Source organism: Urtica dioica, chromosome 2, assembly GCF_054948205.1.
Source record: "Urtica dioica subsp. dioica isolate 48M chromosome 2, U.dioica_male_clone48M_v1_H2, whole genome shotgun sequence".
In the NCBI taxonomy this organism is placed as follows: domain Eukaryota; kingdom Viridiplantae; phylum Streptophyta; class Magnoliopsida; order Rosales; family Urticaceae; genus Urtica; species Urtica dioica.
Window position 1 is genome coordinate 49,772,208 of NC_142757.1, and position 19,071 is coordinate 49,791,278.

General features: G+C 33.3%; 4 protein-coding genes and 1 pseudogene across 4 annotated transcripts; all 5 read right to left on the reverse strand.

Moving 5' to 3' along the window:
- Positions 1-1,760: 1,760 nt before the first annotated feature.
- Positions 1,761-2,977, reverse strand: LOC149405294 (non-specific lipid-transfer protein 1-like). The gene is made up of 2 exons (XM_089607035.1): positions 2,543-2,977; positions 1,761-2,076 (listed from the first exon to the last, which is right to left on the reverse strand). Exons 1-2 carry the CDS (start codon positions 2,902-2,904, stop codon positions 2,067-2,069), a joined length of 372 nt encoding a protein of 123 aa, XP_089463161.1. The 5' UTR covers positions 2,905-2,977; the 3' UTR covers positions 1,761-2,066.
- Positions 2,978-5,191: 2,214 nt separating this feature from the next.
- LOC149405295 (non-specific lipid-transfer protein 1-like) lies at positions 5,192-6,136 on the reverse strand. Its single transcript, XM_089607036.1, has 2 exons — positions 5,668-6,136; positions 5,192-5,523 (listed from the first exon to the last, which is right to left on the reverse strand). The coding sequence occupies exons 1-2, from the start codon at positions 6,030-6,032 to the stop codon at positions 5,514-5,516; spliced, it is 375 nt and encodes a 124-aa protein (XP_089463162.1). The 5' UTR covers positions 6,033-6,136; the 3' UTR covers positions 5,192-5,513.
- A 3,958-nt stretch (positions 6,137-10,094) lies between these two features.
- LOC149405296 (non-specific lipid-transfer protein 1-like) lies at positions 10,095-10,995 on the reverse strand. Its single transcript, XM_089607037.1, has 2 exons — positions 10,559-10,995; positions 10,095-10,311 (listed from the first exon to the last, which is right to left on the reverse strand). The coding sequence occupies exons 1-2, from the start codon at positions 10,915-10,917 to the stop codon at positions 10,302-10,304; spliced, it is 369 nt and encodes a 122-aa protein (XP_089463163.1). The 5' UTR covers positions 10,918-10,995; the 3' UTR covers positions 10,095-10,301.
- Positions 10,996-12,303: 1,308 nt separating this feature from the next.
- Positions 12,304-13,329, reverse strand: LOC149405297 (uncharacterized). The gene is made up of 2 exons (XM_089606925.1): positions 13,031-13,329; positions 12,304-12,961 (listed from the first exon to the last, which is right to left on the reverse strand). The coding sequence occupies exons 1-2, from the start codon at positions 13,313-13,315 to the stop codon at positions 12,398-12,400; spliced, it is 849 nt and encodes a 282-aa protein (XP_089463051.1). The 5' UTR covers positions 13,316-13,329; the 3' UTR covers positions 12,304-12,397.
- Positions 13,330-18,307: 4,978 nt separating this feature from the next.
- LOC149405298 (non-specific lipid-transfer protein 1 pseudogene) lies at positions 18,308-18,718 on the reverse strand (annotated as a pseudogene).
- Between the last annotated feature and the right edge of the window lie 353 nt (positions 18,719-19,071).

Genomic DNA, 19,071 nt, shown 5'->3' on the forward strand with positions numbered 1-19,071 from the left:
AGTCATAGTTTAGGATTTATTTGGGTTTAGTAGATTTTGGTCCAAAATCTTGGTACAAGTCATAGAATAGAAATAACATATTCTTTTCCATCTATTTTAACGGGCCGGTATTAATGGAGGAAGGATATGATAACATTGAGTATTTTTCCCGCAACGTTTAAAGAGTTGTATTAAACTGTAACAAATCGAGTACATTAAATATTTTTACCGCTAATAACTCTTTTATTTAGGTATTGTTAGTCATTATATAATAATTATATAAAGAAAAAGGCAAGGCACCAATGCCCAATATTCACTGCCCCGCTGTCTCCAAACATGGACCCGGTGATATTGAATTCTCCATGAAGATGCGGAGTACCAACGGCTAGACTATAAGACCCGTCAAAATTCTCACAATGCAAAATGTAATAGCAGTTGCTCTTTTGGTGGGATGGCACTCTCATTTTCATTGGAGTTGCTTTCTTATGTTATTTATTTTTATACATCCCTATAAAAGATTTTATATATATATATATATATATATATAACACTAGACAAATTAGGTCTTTAGCTTTTGATCGGATGCGACTAGAAGTACAAGTCGAATCCAAACGCATCACCGAACTTCACAAAAAAATGATAATTTTAAATTAGATTTTTAAATTTTAGATGCGACATGTCGCATTTAAATATGTCACTAAGCATTGGATTAAATGAAAACAATTTATATATAATTAAATACTCTCTCGTCACATGTTTAGCCATAGCGAAGGTCAAAAATAAAAACGTTGCAGTTAATAATCGGTAATAACTGTCAATAGGCAGCTATTATCGACTATTAATTGAATCAGAAAACTATTAACAATTATTACGACTATTAATTGCGATTTTAATCTTTTTTACTTTTGTCCATGGCTAAATATGTGTGTGAGAGAGAGAGATATGAGATCCTAATAATTAAGGATTTTAAATAATAAATTGAGTTTTTTAATTTTAAAAATAAATTATAATTAATCTAATTAATAAGGATTATAATAGTATAAATCGGTGTCATGTCAGCCTGTTGGTTATTTGTCTAATATTTTTTTTTAAAGTTTAGCTATTATAAAATCCCCACATTTAAAGTGGTCTCATTGGTGATGAAAGGTAGCTGAAATGTATAAGGGGCACATGGATTTTAATGACGCTGTTGTCTGATAGAACTCGGAGTCGGAGCCATTAATTCATTGTTGGTGGTTCAAAGGTCAATGTCCTTTTTATGTTTTACGTTTACCTACTGTTTTTTTTTTCCTAAGTTTTAAAAATTATATGATTTCATTTTCTTATATATATAAATATATTCATCATGAGTACAAGTTTTGGCTCTGATTATTGGAGCTATAAATGTTCAAATGAGGTTGAAGCTTTTAAAATAAAAGTGATGGCTTATCCCACTTTATTACGAAAAATAAAGGATCATTTACAACTCTTAAATGTTCCAAATTAACGATTTACAATTTATTTAGCAGAATTATTGCCATACATTTTATCTAAGAGAGTTGTAGCAAACCGTCACACGATAAACCTCTAAATAGCAAATAGTTGGATGCTTTCAATTAGCCATACATTTTATTGATCATTGTGTAACTAGCATTAGCTCATTCTGGTATTATGTATGACGATATATTATCATATATGTCTTTTCAATAAAAGGAGATTTAAAAAAAAAAAAAAAAAAAACTATGGTAATATCCGATCATACAGGTAATCATGATCGCAGGACATAATTGAAAGAATTAATGTTTTGAAATATTGAAAAATATAGTATTATAATGTCTGAAAAACAATGAATTGTTTTGTCAAAGAAACCTGGATATATTGCTAGGTTGATTTCACAATAAAACCGAAGATTCAACATGATATAAGTATAAAGCAACAATCACACACAACGTAGACTCCCCAAAGTAGGGGAACCAATATCTTGAAGGGCATTCATGGAACACCCATACAAATTTATTCTCAAAGCTTTTTTATTTCATTTATTTATTAAAATATCCCGGAAGCAGCTGAAAATTGCTTGACTTATGCCCTTCAAGCTCTCACTCTCACTAATGAATTCTGAAAAAAAAGGGATAACTATTAGAAACTAGTCAGCATTTATTATAAAACCGATCCCTCCACGCCTTATGAAGTAGAACTATTTGTGTAACTAAGGATCAATACATTAATTTTCAACCGTCACATATATAAAATAAAATGGTATATAGTTAATAGTGATTACTATAACGGTAATAATATCTTTTTTTGAAAAACTAGGTCCACCTCATATCCTTGCATCCATGCATGGACGGATCCATCATATAGACACGAGGTGTAAGCCCGCCCTAAAGTTTTGTACTATGTTTAATACAATTCTTTACAAAATATATATATATATATATATATATATATATATATATATATAGCTAAAATTTATATATAAGCCCCCTCTAAAAACTATATTAAGTTTCATGACTCACCCATGCATCTACGTGATTAAAAGTCAAGTCATAAATCAATAATAAGTATAATAATAATATATTACTTGGTGCAGTCGGTGGAGGGGCTGAGCTTGTAAGGGATGCTGACGTGGCACGCGGCGGGGATGCCCTCGACGGTTTTGTAGTTGATGCCGGAGATGCTTTTCGAGGCCGACTTGAGGCAGTTGCATGCGTCCTGCCGGTCCTTTGGCGTGGCGGCCAACCCGTTGAGGCTGCTGATGCCGTCACAGCACGCTTTCGGCGGAGTGGTCCCGCCCGGGCCCCGCGCGTACCCGATGCAGCCCGCCAGCTTCCCCGACACCGTCCCACACGTCAGACCCTCCGCCGAAGCCACCATCACCGCCGCCACGATCGCCGCCACTAACAGGATCCTAGCCATGCATGATGATGATGATGATTTGGCCATATTAGGGAACAAAATTTGAGAGCTAGGGTTTTTTTTTTTTTTTTTGAGGTAGTGATTTGGTGGTGGTTTAAGCTGTGTGATTAAGGGGGGGTTTTATTTATAGGAAAAAAGTAATTAGGGTTATGAATAATTGAAGGAGACGTGTGGGTTTTCGGTTGGGTGTATCGTGTATATGGTTGGTTTTGAAATTTAATGCTTTGGTAATTTGGCCACCCAATTATTGTGTTTGGTTGAGCCTCTTGGTTATTAAATGCTGTTTGCATTAATGTTTTTTTTTTTTTTTTTTAATGAGATTATATACTGCTAGATAAGCCTAGAGCTTTCTTTCTCTAGAAAATTAATATAAGAAGGATATAGACATCGTATTATAAAGTGTCGTTTTTTTATATATAAGTATGTTTTCTTTCTTATTCATGTTTTTTTTGTCATATATGGATATATGAGGTTTACTTGAGCTAAAAGTTCCCGATTAAAGATCAACATATAAATCTATGTGGTTGCGGTTTCGATCCAGATTGAGACTGAGATAGAGACGAATGAGGATATATTTCCAAATCTAGGTGTCCAACTAAAAAGTGAATGTAATTAATTTGTGACAAAGACTAGTCTTTCAAAATACAAAAAATAGAATAAAAAGCAGTCTTTCATATCCGAAGGTAATACGTTGATGAAGAAATATGTGGTAAAAAATGTCAACAGATCAATAAATTCTCTTCTGCGCTAGTACGTCCTAGTTAGTACACAATTAATTAAGAAAACATATGTCGGTGCGGGGATGCATTGGGAGTTAATAATCTTTTGACTAGCATGATAAATGCTATATAAGAAAATTAGTTGTAAGAAAAAATAATTTACCAGGAAAATTACTAATGGTTTTAATATAATAGGAAATATATTATATAAGCTCATCCATTTCTCTTAGAGTGTGTTTTATACGAGCTGATGTAATTTAGTCAAATTTCAAGAAATTTCATGTGTATATATATATATATTCTCATAAAGTGTTTGGTCTTCAAATTTAATTTTTTAAACTAGATTTTTAGAAATTATATATATTAGATAGGATAATGTAATAAGAGAAAAAGACATACACTCCTACAATCAAATTTTCAGTTTTGAGAACACGTCTTCTTTGAGGTCATCTCTTCTCAGTTTGAATTAGATGTATCTCATAAATAGCTAGCCTGTAGGAGTAGCCAGCAGCAAAACCAATTCGGGAAATTGCATAACAAAAAAAAAAATGTGAATAGGTATAGCATTTGACTCCATATCTTTGATATTGTAGTTAGGAAATAGTTACTCTACTTAGATAATATTTTTCTGTGCAGATTTATTCTCACATTATTCAGAAAAAAGACAAAGAATTCATGCACATAATTGAAATATGTTGAGTGAAGAATTTATAAAGAGAGACTCTAATATTGTTTCGATTTTAATGAGATTATTTTTTGCTTGATTTATGAATCTCTTAAGCTATAAATAGGACATCTGGCTCTCTATTTCATCCACTTTTTTTTTTTTCATTTTTTGTGCGTCTCAATCACCATAGGAGAAGTTTGTATAATCACAATTTTGGTCTGAATCATACTCTAACACGTCTTTAATTAACGTGGATTAAAAACGCATTCAACACCTTATTAACCTATTTAAGCAGGTTGAAATGTGAACCTAAACATGTACACAACCGAAGACTTGTACTCAAAAGCAAGCGATGGCTTGCTCGTCCCTTGGCAAGTGGACCTAGCGAAGCTAGCCATGAGAATATGCATCTCATGAGAACATCATCAAAGTTATTAGTTATAAGTTTAAGTGTTAACTTGTGTAATATAATTAACATTTCAACTAAATGGTAATAGACTGTTAGAGACTTGACGGTAATAGACTTAATGAGGGTTACTTATTCATTGATAAATTTTTATATTAATTCACTGATGTTCTAATAGCTTTTTATCATCATGATATAACACTTCTTGAATGTGCCAGTGTTAGAGACCTAATGGTAATAGACTATACGTACTCTGCCAAATGTACGTTACGTCTAATTTATTATAACATGCACGTTATCATGTTGGACCAGGATACTCAGTCTGACTATTTATATATGATGATACATAACTAATATTTTTCATTAATACTAGTTCTTTGAAAATAATTAAAATGATGACTGTAAGATATATTTGAAAGAATATTAATGCTTATAAATTTTAGTAGTTAATATATATCAGATAATATGGGCCATCCTTGTAATGATTTTTTTTTTTAAAAAGTAATCGGCAGTTAAGAAGTATTATTGTCTGAAAACCAGAGAATTTTTTATCATTTATCGATACAAATGAAATCCGGAGAAATTGATAGCTCTCGATGAACACAGTTACACGAAAGATCCAACATTACAGCTTACAGGTACAATTATAAAGCAACGAAACACACAAACACACAAACAAACAAACAAACACACCCGTCACAGACTCCCCAAAGTAGGGGAACCAATGTCTGTAAGGGTATTCATAGAACACCCATTACAAATTTATTCTCAAGGCTTGATACTATTATATATCCCTGAAGTAGCTGAAAACAACTTGACTCATCATCCCCTTTAGCACATCTCACTAACGCACTCTGCAAAACCACCCAAAAAAATGACTTTTAGTTAATTATATATACATAAGCACAAAGATTAATGTCACTTAAATATTAGTCACTAGTAACACCTCAAAAGAGGTCGTAAATAAATATGTAAAAAAAAAAAGATAGATTATTTACCTAGAGCAGTCGGTGGAGGGGCTGATCTTGTAAGGAACGTTGACGCCGCACTTGCCGGGGATGCCCTCGACGAGCTTGAAGTTGATACCTCTGATGGACTTTGCGGTGGACTGGAGGCAGTTGCAGGCGTCCTGGCGGTCCTTGGGCGTCGAGGCCAACGAGTTGAGGCCTCTGATTCCGTCGCAGCACGGCTTAGGCGGCGGAGATGCGCCGTTGCTCCTCGCGTAGTTGATGCACCCCGCCAGCTTCCCAGACACCTGCCCGCACGTCAGACCCTCCGCGGACCCCACCACCGCCGCCACCACCGCCACGGCCACGAGGATCGTAGCGATGCGCGAAGAAGATGATGATGATGATTTCGCCATGATGTATATTAGGGTTTTGTCTTTCTTCTTCTTCTTAAGGGATTGGGTTAGTGATATATTGTGTGGAGTACAACACTATGTGGTTGTTTTAGGGTTTTATAGGCGAAAAGTTGGCGGTGAATAAGAGAGGGAAGATGTGTGGCTTTTCGATTGGGTATGGGTTATTTTTTGAAGGGGTTGGTTTGGGAATTCAATGCTTTGTGTGTGTGTGGTTGAGAGTGTTAAATGCTATCTATGTTTGTGTTTGTGATGGGATGGGACGTATGCATAAATGCATGCTTGCATATGCTATATGACTAGAGCTTTCTTTCTATATACTAAATAATTGATTTTGTGCCCTGGTTTGTAAGATGTGCTGAAAAAACGAATGGTTGCACTTTCAATCCGGATTCCATTGAGTCAATTGCGTGCCCGGCCGGCTAAAATGTTGACTGTGTAATTACTTCGTGAAAAAGACTAGTCTTTCAAATCTTAAAATGTGGTCAATATTTTCAATTTATAACACCAATTGAAAGAATTAAGTATCGGAAATGTGTGGAAGTTTGTAATCTTAAAACAGGTATGACTATGATCAAAACTCTATATATGTCAAAATACATTTAAAGAAAAAAGAATTAGCCTGAAAAATTATAAATGATATTAAAAAGAATAGGAATATATTAATTTCTTAAACGTTCTTTGCATACATCTCCTGTCCTCGTCTATGTGACAAACAGGATTTAGTTTTTCTGTTGTCTTTCAGATCAATGCTGCTAATTATTAGTACTGATCAGCATCATGTTAATTATATATGTCATCCTCCGAAATTTATACACAACTCTTGATATAATATAGCAAATTAAACCATGAGACTATTTTATTTATGGTCCAAATAATTCACAAGCGTATATCATAACACCCATTTGAAACGAATCAATGTGGTTGATTTCAAAATGCTGTTATACGAGATTGGGAAAATTTAATTCTTAAAAGGATCCATTGTTAATGACTATATTTTATAGCCAATTAAAAAAGAATGAATCTAATTCCTGTTAGGCCGGTATTACTTTAATTTTCTCTCCTTTTGTTTTTCGATAGATTAATAATTATTACTATAGCTCTCTCTTTTCTAAAGATCTACGTTTGCCGACATATAGGTTCATCAGTTTTTAGCCAAATATATTATCATCTCTCCAATACACACATATATAAATATATATCATCTCTCTCTAGATCTCTCTCTCTCTCTCTCTCTCTCTCTATTATGCAATGGCAACCAACCACGTGGTATCTATTGTATATTAGACCAGAGATAAAATATGGCCTCAACTATTACAAGCAATACGTACCGTTGAATAATTCATCTGCTAGAATTAATAGCTAGTATTATTTCTACATCCTATACTTATTTGACGCGTGACATCGTGTGGCTGTATATGTACTGATGAAATATCACCCAAATTAACCTATTGCGTTGAAAAGGAAAAAGATAAAAAAAAAAAAAAAAAAAAAAAAAAAAAGAGAAAGAAATGCAGTGTCCAAAATCCCAAGTTTTAAATATGGGGTCAAAACATTGGCTGTAATAAATACAAAGCACAAATGCATTCTATCATTTGTGCGCTTTGACACATACTTAAAAAAAGATTTTCCCATTAAAGTTGGTAGTCCTAATCCTGCCAATTAATGAGCTCAATATTAGCTATTCACAAATGGGAACCATATGAATAGGAATAATTGTTACTTGCAAGTACATTCTAACCAATACATCCCAAAAAAGAGAGCATTTATCTATTTATGTACATAACAAAGAATGCACACAGAGATAGGTGGGCGGTGATTTTCTTATTAATTGTGGAGGAGTTCAGCGACTAATTTTAGTATTAAGAAAAAGGGGAATTAAAAAAATAATTATTTTAAGTGTAAGATTTCGAAATAACGATTATTAAAAATCCAATAATAAATAATTATTTTCCTTTAAATTAAATTTTAAACAGTAAATAATGTTACCCAAAATAGTATACAAATATTTAAAAAAAATAGTAAACATCAAGAAAAATAAAAAAATAACTATTTTTGTAGTAAAAACTCTAAATATGTTATTTTCGCAATAAATTGCAATAAACGACTACCAGAAGTAATTTCCACAAAAATAAAGTATTGAAATAAATAAATAAATCCCTCACAAGTCACTTTGAAATTATATTTTTAGTGCATTTTTATTGAGCATGGCCCATTTTCTTTCTTTATTAATTTTTATTTAGAGAGAAACTAGAGGTTTTAATAAGAATGAATGATGAGAAAAATACATACTATATGACGATTTAAAAAGTATGTTTATAGGCTAAGAAATACATGTTTATTTTTGTTTAAAAAAAGGTGCTTGAGTTGGTGATGTGATGAACATTGATTAGTGGAAGGACTAGTGGATCCGCTCCTTTTGTTTTCGTCATTTGGTTGCACTACTACAAATAAGACCTGCAAAAGCGACAAAAATCGATTCTAATTGTCAAAAAGTCGCTCTTTGTGTTTGTTAATCTCAGAGGGGATCCCATTATTTATAAGCCGGTGCCCGTATGGGCTTCATAGTTCTAATAACATTTTAAATGCCATAAAGTTCGATCTAAAAACCAAGGGACAAAAAGAAAAATAATCCATGACATTATAAACCTTACATATGCTATTTATGTTTTGATGTGAGATTTTTAAAGAATCTTAAGTCGCAAAGATAACGAAGTAATTGTAACTATTTAGAGAAATTGCTCCATTTGTCACCAATTTCATAACATTTTTCCACTTTCAACCAAAAGATTAATTTTTCCCAAAATGCCACCATCTATGTCAATAATGTTGACATCTATTTTTGCCCTTCACTATGAGATGTCAACATTGTTGACATAGATGTCAACAATGTTGACATCTCGGTGGTATTTTGGGAAAAATTATTCTTTTGGTAGAAAGTGGAAAAATATTTTGAAATTGGTGGCAAATTGGGCAATTTCTCAACTATTTAAGTTAACCAACCATTTATTGAGATGAACGCTTACCAATGTAATCCTAGAAAAGGCAAAACGATCTATTTTTTTTAATCCAGTTTTGATAATTCGATTACCTGTTTCTTTAAAACCTGGATATATTTTTTAAACTAGTTTCAAAAAATTGTTTTGAACCTCTACCTCTAGCTATTTACATTGAATAAAATAAATGTACATCGATAAAAAAAAAATGTACACTAAAGCAAAAAATATATTTCCAGCAACATGAATACAAGTGTACATAGCCACAAAGATAACACACACACAAAAAGGAAAATAAATAGAAAAAGAAAAAGAAAAAGAAACAACACATAATTAATAAAAATAAATTTACAGTAAGAGCATGGATTAGTTAGTTCAGCCAATTAATAATATTACAGTTTCATCTTTCACGGAAAGTATGTGACAAACTTCCAAAAGAAAATATACAATAAATAAAGAAATATCGGCTAAAATAACTGAAATCCAGTATCTTGGAAATCAAAACCTATAACCGGGCCACTTTCATAAAGTGGATTGGACTGAATATTCGTTTTTTTTTTTAACATACATGGCACTGAATGAATTTCAGTTATTGATCAGTTCAGTTATTTGATAAACCGATTCTCGTTTATACACCCTAAATTACATAGCTATTTTTTTTTTTTCTATTGTTTAATGTTTTAAAAACTTGTTTTCTAGTGTTATACGACTGAACTTAATTTTCTAAATTATTGAAATAAGTCATAAATGCGTGGGGAATGAGAATTCAACATCTGTATTAGTAATTTAGGTCTTGATTTTCTCCAAGATTAAAAAAAAAAAAAAAAAATCCATACATAGGTAGGTTGGTTCTGCCGAATTTTTCATGAAACTTTTATCCTAAATATTTTCAACGTCCAAACAAAAGAGCAATATTTCTTTTTCTTAATATTTTTTCCTTGGCTCCAGACGAAGCCTTGCTTGGTATTGAATTTTATTCATATGCAAAAGCACTATGCAGAGATTATTGTAGCACATTATATCGGATAGATCTTATTATTAGGAGTAGGTGTAATTGCAAACTAATAACTCATAGTAGCATAGATTTTTCGGTAATATATAATACATGAAAGCTTGTTACATATATCCGTAAAAAGACCACTACATATATGTAACAACCATGCGCATGCAGGTATGAACACCCACGTTCGATTTATTCTCTCACATATTCATTCTTTTCGTAGTAATAAAACATAATATTGAAGCCACACGATCGATCTTCTTCGCTGCACCGAACTCACTGAACACTGCAACACGACATAAAACAATATACTGAGTTATATAACAGCTCATTTGATTTTTAATTTTTAATTTTATTTTTTATGCATCTTAAAAATTCTTGTTTCTTTCCAAGACGTTTAAGCGTATAATATATATGCAGAAATCAAAGGCTTAATTATAATGATCAAATAAAAACGTAGCATTGATCAACACATACGTACTAAATATTATTAAGAAATATATGTAGATTAAAAAAATTAATTAATTAATTACCTGTTGCAGTCGGTGGATGGGCTGATCTTGTAGGGAATGCTGACACCGCACTGTCCCGGGAGTCCGGCGGCGAGGCCGTAATCGATTCCGCTGAGGCTTCCGGCGGCCGATTTGAGGCAATTGCATGCGGTTTTGCGATCCGCCGGAGTTTGGGCCGCATCGTTCAGAGACTTAATGCCGGAGCAGCATCCCGACGGGACGGTCCCACCGCTGCCCCTAAGATACCCGATGCACGACGACAGGCTGCTTGACACCTGTCCACATGACAAGGCCTCGGCCGCCGGAGCTATGACCACCGCGGTGACCAATGCCAAGCATAGGACCTTTGCAACGACGGAGGAGTTGATTGCCATTTTCATGATTGGGGGAGGGACTAGAGTGCAAGATAAATTTGAGAAAGTGTTTTTGTTTTAGGGTTATGTCTGACTTATTTTGGTGTGTCTAAAACTCAGCAACGTTTAGGGGATTTTATAGTTGAACTATAATGTGGTTATTAGGTCCTTAGGAGGTAATTAGGTGGAAGTTGCGAGTTAATTATTAATGTTTTGACTATAATTGCTGATTATACACATATAGTTGGGCGGCAATAAGTTAATGTTTTGGAAGTCAGGACGGTTATTAAGATTGACGTACGTACGTGTTGAAATTACCTGTTAGTTATCGTTCTATTATTAATGCACAATATATATGCATATATATATATATATATATATATATATATATATATGTATGTATATATAATTGAGAGCTTTGGCTACATACATAATGATAATTTACCTTATTAAAAATTCTTGTGGTATAATTTTTTGTTTGTGGATACCTAAAACTTATAACTCACCTTAATAATAATAAATAATGTAATAAGGTTTAGGGTAAAAAATTATTAATTTATCCCAAAAGTTTTGATAATTAATTTATTTGTTTTAGTTGTTCTTGTAATGATTTTATGATAAATAAATATATAAAAGAAGAATAAAATGAGGGCTGTTAAATCTGGACCATCTATTTACTTTAACTCATAACGGTGGAACAAAAAAAAAACAAGTATGTTACCCACCGAAATAAAAGATGAGGTAGCAAGCTTTATTCAAACAAAAAGTTGAGGTGTGTCTATACTTACATATCTACATTTTCGCTTTTTCTATTAAATATAATGGTTTATTTGTCCATTTTTTTAGTATGAAAGCTGAATTGATAGCTCTTATGGATATGGTTATGTTTTCTTTAAAAAATGTATTTGTTTAAAATTTAAAAAATCATAAATAATCTGTGTTAATTTTACAGGAAATTTCATGACATTTTAACTAGTGTTATTAGAGTTTCATGGAAGAGTTAATAAAGTGTTTGTGGTTATTTAGATAGTCAAGTTATGCAGTAAGAGCGTCTCCAGTGGAGCGCAATAACCTCCCTGTTATTGCGCTAGTGCCCCCACTGGAGCGCAATAAGCCACGCTATATTAGCGTGGGAAGTTATTTCCCCACAGTGCAGCGCTATTTGTAGCGCTGCACTGTTTACGCGTTAAAATTTTTTTTTTTTTTTTTTTTTTCTCTTTTAGGTTTTAAAATTTACCCAAATGCCCAAATTGTATATAATTACTTAATATTTACCCCTAAAATTATTTAATTTATATAAAATTTATTATTGTGCATAATTTAAAAGACAACAATATTTTAAAATACAACAATGATATTTGCACATTGCAAGAAAATTATAATATTAAAACGGTCATAATCAACTAATACCAAACACAATTACATTAGCAATTTAGAAGAAAGTCAACAAAAAAACTCAAAAGACATTAAAAACACAATGCAACAAAATAAAATAACAATAGATAAACTAATATTCTGGAAGATTGGTGCCGGATCCCCCGAGACCGGTAAAATATTGAGAATATGAATCAGAAGTCGGAGGTGGTGCATGGGATTGTTGTTGTTCAAGCCTCTTTTGCATAATTTTCGCTTGTTCGGCTTGAACATATGCCCGAACCTGTGGATCTGGTATTGAACTTAAATCCCGGAACAATATTTTATTTTCTTCCTTGATTTCTTTCAATTCCAAGTGGCGTTGCCTGATAACACTTGTCTTCTTCAATTGCTCAAGAAGTTCTTTATTTCCTTCCTCAATACCACTAATTCTAGACATTATTCCATCATCCACTTTTTTTTTTAATTTGGCTTTCTTCACCCCAATCGGCCGCTCAGGAGGAGATGGATGTCTAGCAGATTCAGGAGTTGGATTTTCTGACTCTTGTGGGCAAGATGAACCTCGAGATGTTTGTCTTGCACTTGAGGCTCCATCTTGGAATTTTTCAAAATTCTTAATAATGTTCCACACATGATCAAACTTCCAACCTTTCTTGAATTTTTCATCTTGTGAAAGCAATACTTTAGCTTGATCCATCTAAAAGTTGATAAAACAATGGTTAAGTAAAAATCTAATCGTGAGAAAATAATAAACTATATTACTCACAATATCTTCAGTTGAAGCACCGCTTGGGTGTCTATTCTCAATTTGTCGAATGCATGCATGCATCTTCCTTGTAGCTTTCTCAATCACTTGAATACGGCACTGGATTGATCGCGTCGAACGCATCTCTGAATCCGGACTTTTGCCGTTGTTGTAAGCTTCCGCAACACGAGTCCAAAACTGATCGGATGATTGGTATATACCGATGATTGGGTCTTGCGAAATCTCCATGTAAACCCTACAAAGGAGTTTGTCTTCATCTCGAGAGTAATTAGAAGCTCTAGACATTTTTTTTAGTAAGGTGAGTGATGTGGTGAAATTACAACTTATGAAGACAATATTTATAGCAAGATTCTCACGTTTCTCAACTCATTCTGACGCGATTTGACTACTCACTTACAAGATTCTCACGTTTCTCAACTCATTCTGACGCGATTTGACTACTCACTTACAAGATTCTCACGTTTCTCAACTCATTCTGACGCGATTTGACTACTCACTTACAAGATTCTCACGTTTCTCAACTCATTCTGACGCGATTTGACTACTCACTTACAAGATTCTCACGCTTCTCAACTCATTCTGACGCGATTTGACTACTCACTTACAAGATTCTCACGTTTCTCAACTCGTTTCTCAGCTTTATCATTAACTTTTTTCTCTATAAAATACCAATTCTATCATGAGTTTTAATACACACACTCATTCTATTCTGAATATAATACACATTCTCTCATTTTATCTCCCAAAATGAATACTAATTGGTCCTCGTCGTCTTCAAGCTCGGATGACGATTTCATTACTAGTTTGGATGAAGAGGAGGAGGCCATAACTCGTGCTATCATCAACAACAATATCTTGATTACAGAGCTTATCCGTCAACATTCAAGCCAAGTAGACATGAGAGCGGGAGGCTCAGTGCCAGGACGTGCTTTCATCAACCGTGATCGAGTGAGTGCAGACCATCGACTATTCAATGATTACTTTTCAGAAACCCCGATGTATGATGAAGCCATGTTCCGTCGGAGATATCGGATGTCTCGCTCATTATTCCTCCGCATAAAGGATGCTGTTCAAGGTCATGACAACTACTTCGAGCAACGGGTGGATCGCGCCGGCAAACTAGGTTTGTCACCCCTTCAAAAGATAACAGCTGCATTTCGGATGCTGGCATACGGTGTTCCGGCAGATGCCACAGACGAGTACGTCAAAATAGGAGAGTCAACGGCGATTGAAAGCATGAAGAAGTTTTGCCGGGCAATCGTTGAGGTATTTTCTGAGCAATATTTAAGATCACCAACAACCAATGATATTGCTAGACTTCTGCATGTTGGTCAACAACGTGGTTTTCCAGGAATGTTAGGAAGTTTAGATTGTATGCACTGGAAATGGAAAAATTGTCCCACTGGATGGGCCGGCCAATACACGGGTCGCGGTGGAAAGCCTACTATTATACTTGAAGCTGTAGCAGATTATGATCTTTGGATATGGCATGCTTATTTTGGTATGCCAGGGAGCAATAATGATATCAATGTGCTAGATTCTTCCCATTTATTTTCCAATCTCACTCAAGGTATCGCTCCTCCTGCCCATTATGTCATACAAGGAATAGAGTATAATATGGGTTACTATTTGGCTGATAGTATATATCCAAAATGGTCAACCATCGTGCAAACTATCCGAGAGCCACGTGGCCAAAAAAAAAAGTATTTTGCAATGAAGCAAGAAGCGTGCAGAAAAGACGTAGAACGTGCATTCGGGGTTCTCCAACAACGATTTGAAATTGTTGCCGGACCGACACGATTTTGGAGAAAAGACGTCTTACAAGATATAATGACTGCATGCATAATTATGCATAACATGATAATTGAAGATGAACGAGATCTTAGTGCTCCAATAAGAGTTGCGGGAGAAACACCACCAGCGAATGTTGAAATGGTGGGGGATGATGACACAAGATTTGAGCAATTCGTTAATCGTTATAGACAAATAAGAGATAAAGATGCACACATCGCACTTCGGAATGCATTGATTGAGCACTTGTGGGAAGAGTATTCTAATTCCGAGTCATAATTGTTTGTGTTAAAGTTACTTTTATTTGTTGTGTTGTAGTTTGTTTTACTTTATTTTAATTGAGTTGTGTTGTAATTTTTTTATTTTAATTGTATTGTGTTGTATTTTATTTTTTGTGTTGTGATTTTTATTAAATAAATTTTTTTTTATTTAATGTGTATTTATATTTATAATTTTAATTAATTTATAGACTAATATTTTACTCATTATCATAATTCTTCTAAGTTATCTAATTAGTAATAATAATAAAAAATATAGGGGTATAAGTATAAATAGGAAATAAAGGGGGAAAAAATAGAGTGAAAAATAGAGTGGAAAATAGAGTTCGGTTGGAGAGAAATCACTGTTTACAGAAAAATAGAGTGAGAAATAGAGTGAGAAATAGAGTGATCGGTTGGAGATGGCCTAAGGATTGAATATTTTTTTAAGAGTCCTATATCTGACTCGGATCCACCGTCTTACATGGGTGTACGTGGATGTGCTCGACTTCTAAACTACTTCTTTGGTCAAATATATTAGGTATTAAATATGTATTGAATTACTATAGTTTTAGAACAGTAAATGACTAGTTTCAACATCAAAATTGAAAAAATATGTACTATATAATAAAAATGAATATATTAAAAAAAAAAGAGAAATTGTGGTAAAAATACTCAATATTTAGATAAAAAAAGACTACTTATATCTTCATTCTTTTTTTCTTTGGTAAAAATAGCACATGTTACTATTTACTAGCGTCATAACTACTTTGACCTTCGTGTTTAATCGAAATGCGAGATTTATCTCTTCGATTTTTAGAAATATTAGACATATTCTTTCAGTTTAATATAAATGACATATTTACCTCCCCTAAAAAAATATTATATTACAAATATCACCTTTAATACCCTTAATAGAATAAATATTTATTTACTATTTTATTAAAAAAAAATCAAAATCTCTCTTTATAAAAAAATCCTTAACTTTTTAAGAAGAAATTTTTTAATTTAATTTTTTTTGTATAAAGAATAGAAAATAAAAATTATTTGTAAAAATTTTTTTAATTCAAATTTTTTTTTGTAAAAAATAAACGAAAAATGTGATATTTATAATATAATATATTTGTAAGAGAGATATATGTCAATTATATTAAACTGAAGGAATATGTCTGATATTTCTGAAAACTAAAAATATAAACCGATTGAAGCTTGAGTTACCGCTTCACTTTACCACGCGAGACTCAAATTTTATGGATATTTCCTTACCGCAGGGAATTACCATGAGTTATTGGAAAGCAATGTAACTCATATCTACGTGTCAATCGTTACCCTAGAAAAAAACCGCAAACCAAGAGGTAAACCAAGAGATTTTCATAACAAATATATACTTAAAACAATGTTTATATTCAAAGGTAAAATAGTACTTGAATGGCGATCAGGTTGAATGTTGTTCAAGTCATACGACATTTGGTATAAAGTTTTCGATCTCTTGAGAGTATGTGAAAACGGTAAAAAAAATTTGGACAATTGATCAACATAGCCGCTCATACGACAATATTGATCAACATTCGGTACGATGTTTTTGATCACCCAAAACTCATAAAGACATGACATCACTCATACCTCATTGTTGGTTGTCTATATCTTTTGTAAGAAACAATCAAGATACAGACGCTCATAGTCTTCGTCCGATGGTGATACGTATAGTGTGTAACCCATGCCATCCTATCGAACCCCATCCAACCACAACACGACCATAGCTGCCCCAACCACCGCAACCACTACCTGCCATGATCATGGCCACAAGCTTGGATTTAGATGCTATAAATTGGAGTAAATATTAGTTGAACTCTTTAAACAAATATTTAAAGGCACCACTCAGTGTCATCACCTCTTGTATCATCTAGTAAAATAGTTCATCGCCCCTCATTTTGATAGCCCGACCGGTCAAAATATCTTTTGATGATACCCAAAGGATCTATCAGCCATTCAATTCTCAATTGAAAGTTGAAACTAAATAGTAACTACTATATACTATGTCGATGACTCATTTTCTTTCGTCAAGCACTTCTGCTTTTTTTTTTTTTTTTTAATCTCATGTAATGGAATACATAATACAATTGTACTTCTTCGTCTCAAATTTGTCTCGAACACTCGTTGTTCACCCTCTTCTTCAAGAAGCTTGAGTTCGCTCATATAGAAATCTAAATGGATTTGCATTATATCATTTTCGATCCATTTAATTGTTTGATGTTGTATCAATGAATCGAGATATATATTTGATATTATAGGGATAGATAATGTTTAATAGTTATCGCTTGGTTTCGTATTATAATTATTAGCACGTTTATTTAATATTTAGTCCTAGTATTGGCATTATATATATATATATATATATATATATATATATATATATATATATATATTTATATATGCCGCCACTATTTATCAACATATGTCAATTACTATCTTTTTCAATCAGCATGTTCTCAAATCGTAAAATATTAAATAATCGTGGCAAGGCTCAGAGTATCGTGAACGGTAACTTAATAAGATATCATAATTTCATTACGATCAATATGCTAGCTACAAACTTGAAATTGAAAACAACTCAAGAGTGCAGAAAATAAAAAAAAAACACCAAGACAAATTATTCTCACTACCACATATGGTATACTTATTGTTTCGGACAGAACACCACCACAACGTCCAACCTTTGACTCAACGCCAGTTCATAAAGCTCTTAATGCACACTGCGGAAATATTCAAAAGTAAATATCACGTAATTTGTAACATATATAAATTAATCACGATTAACATCTAAGCTATAATGACTGTTTTCATTACATATAATTCCTTTTCTAGGACTAACACGCGCATAGTTCGTAAACAGGAAATCAGAAACAATAATCACTGTGTTATGTATATGTGTTGTACATTTATAAAGTTACGTAGAATTTCTAATAGATTTTTACCTTTCAATTGAAGTCGAAACATTTGTGTGTATATATATATATATATATAAGTATATATATACATATATATCTAAATATATCGGACACCCTAGTAATAATAATAATAATAATAATAATAATAATAATAATAATAATAATAATAATTTGAAACCTAACATGCTGAATGTATAAGCAATATATATGAGACTATGAGAGGTGAGTTCATTGTTATTAATATTTAGCTGAAAAAAACCTTATCATCATCTTGATATTTCTCATATTATATAACAATTGGAGAGATAATTAAACCTGTCACAGTCGATGGATGGGCTGATCTTGTAGGGAATATTGACGCCACATTGGCCGGGAAGCCCGTCGGCGAGTTCAGGTTTGATTCCCTTGATGTTGGCGGCGGCCGATTTAATGCACCTACAAGCGGATTGGCGGTCCGCCGGAGTTTTAGCGATTCCGCTCAGAGACTTAACGCCGTCACAGCACCGTGGCGGTGGTACCGCCCCGCCCGCCTTGAGATAGTCAACGCACGGCGACAGACTCTTTGACACCTGTCCGCAGCTCAACCGCTCCGTCAGTGGCGGCTGAGGCTGAGAAACCACCGTCGCAATGGCAAGCAACGCCAAGCAAATGAGGAGGTTCACAGTAAGTGATGGGCGTGTTTTGATAGCCATAAGGACAGGGACTGTGGATGCAAGATCGAGTTTAGACGAGTTTTGTTGGCTAGGGTTTGTGAGTGTTATGTGTTTATGATTTATCAGAAATATATAGGGTAATTTGTTGGGCTCATTGAATAGGGTTTGTGGGTGTTATTTGGTGGTGGTTGTGAGAGTGAGTTAAATTTAGCTCTCTCCAATGAACTTTTGTTTTAAGAGGCTATATTATTTCATATATGATATATTACAAGCTACGTAATCACATTGGAAAGATGCACTGATGACATATATATTGGGAGTTGGAACTAGTTTTCGCGTTGAGCTAGTGTGCGTGTGTGTGTGTGTGTATGTGTAGATGTACCACAAGCCGG

Bases quoted from the DNA above. Each gene is read 5' to 3' on its own strand.
- LOC149405297 (XM_089606925.1), bottom strand. From the start codon at position 13,315: ATGTCTAGAGCTTCTAATTACTCTCGAGATGAAGACAAACTCCTTTGT. The intron at 12,962-13,030 runs GTGAGTAATATA...ATCAACTTTTAG, and splicing joins GTGCTTCAACTGAAGATATT to ATGGATCAAGCTAAAGTATT.
- LOC149405294 (XM_089607035.1), bottom strand. From the start codon at position 2,904: ATGGCCAAATCATCATCATCATCATGCATGGCTAGGATCCTGTTAGTG.
- LOC149405295 (XM_089607036.1), bottom strand. From the start codon at position 6,032: ATGGCGAAATCATCATCATCATCTTCTTCGCGCATCGCTACGATCCTC.
- LOC149405296 (XM_089607037.1), bottom strand. From the start codon at position 10,917: ATGAAAATGGCAATCAACTCCTCCGTCGTTGCAAAGGTCCTATGCTTG.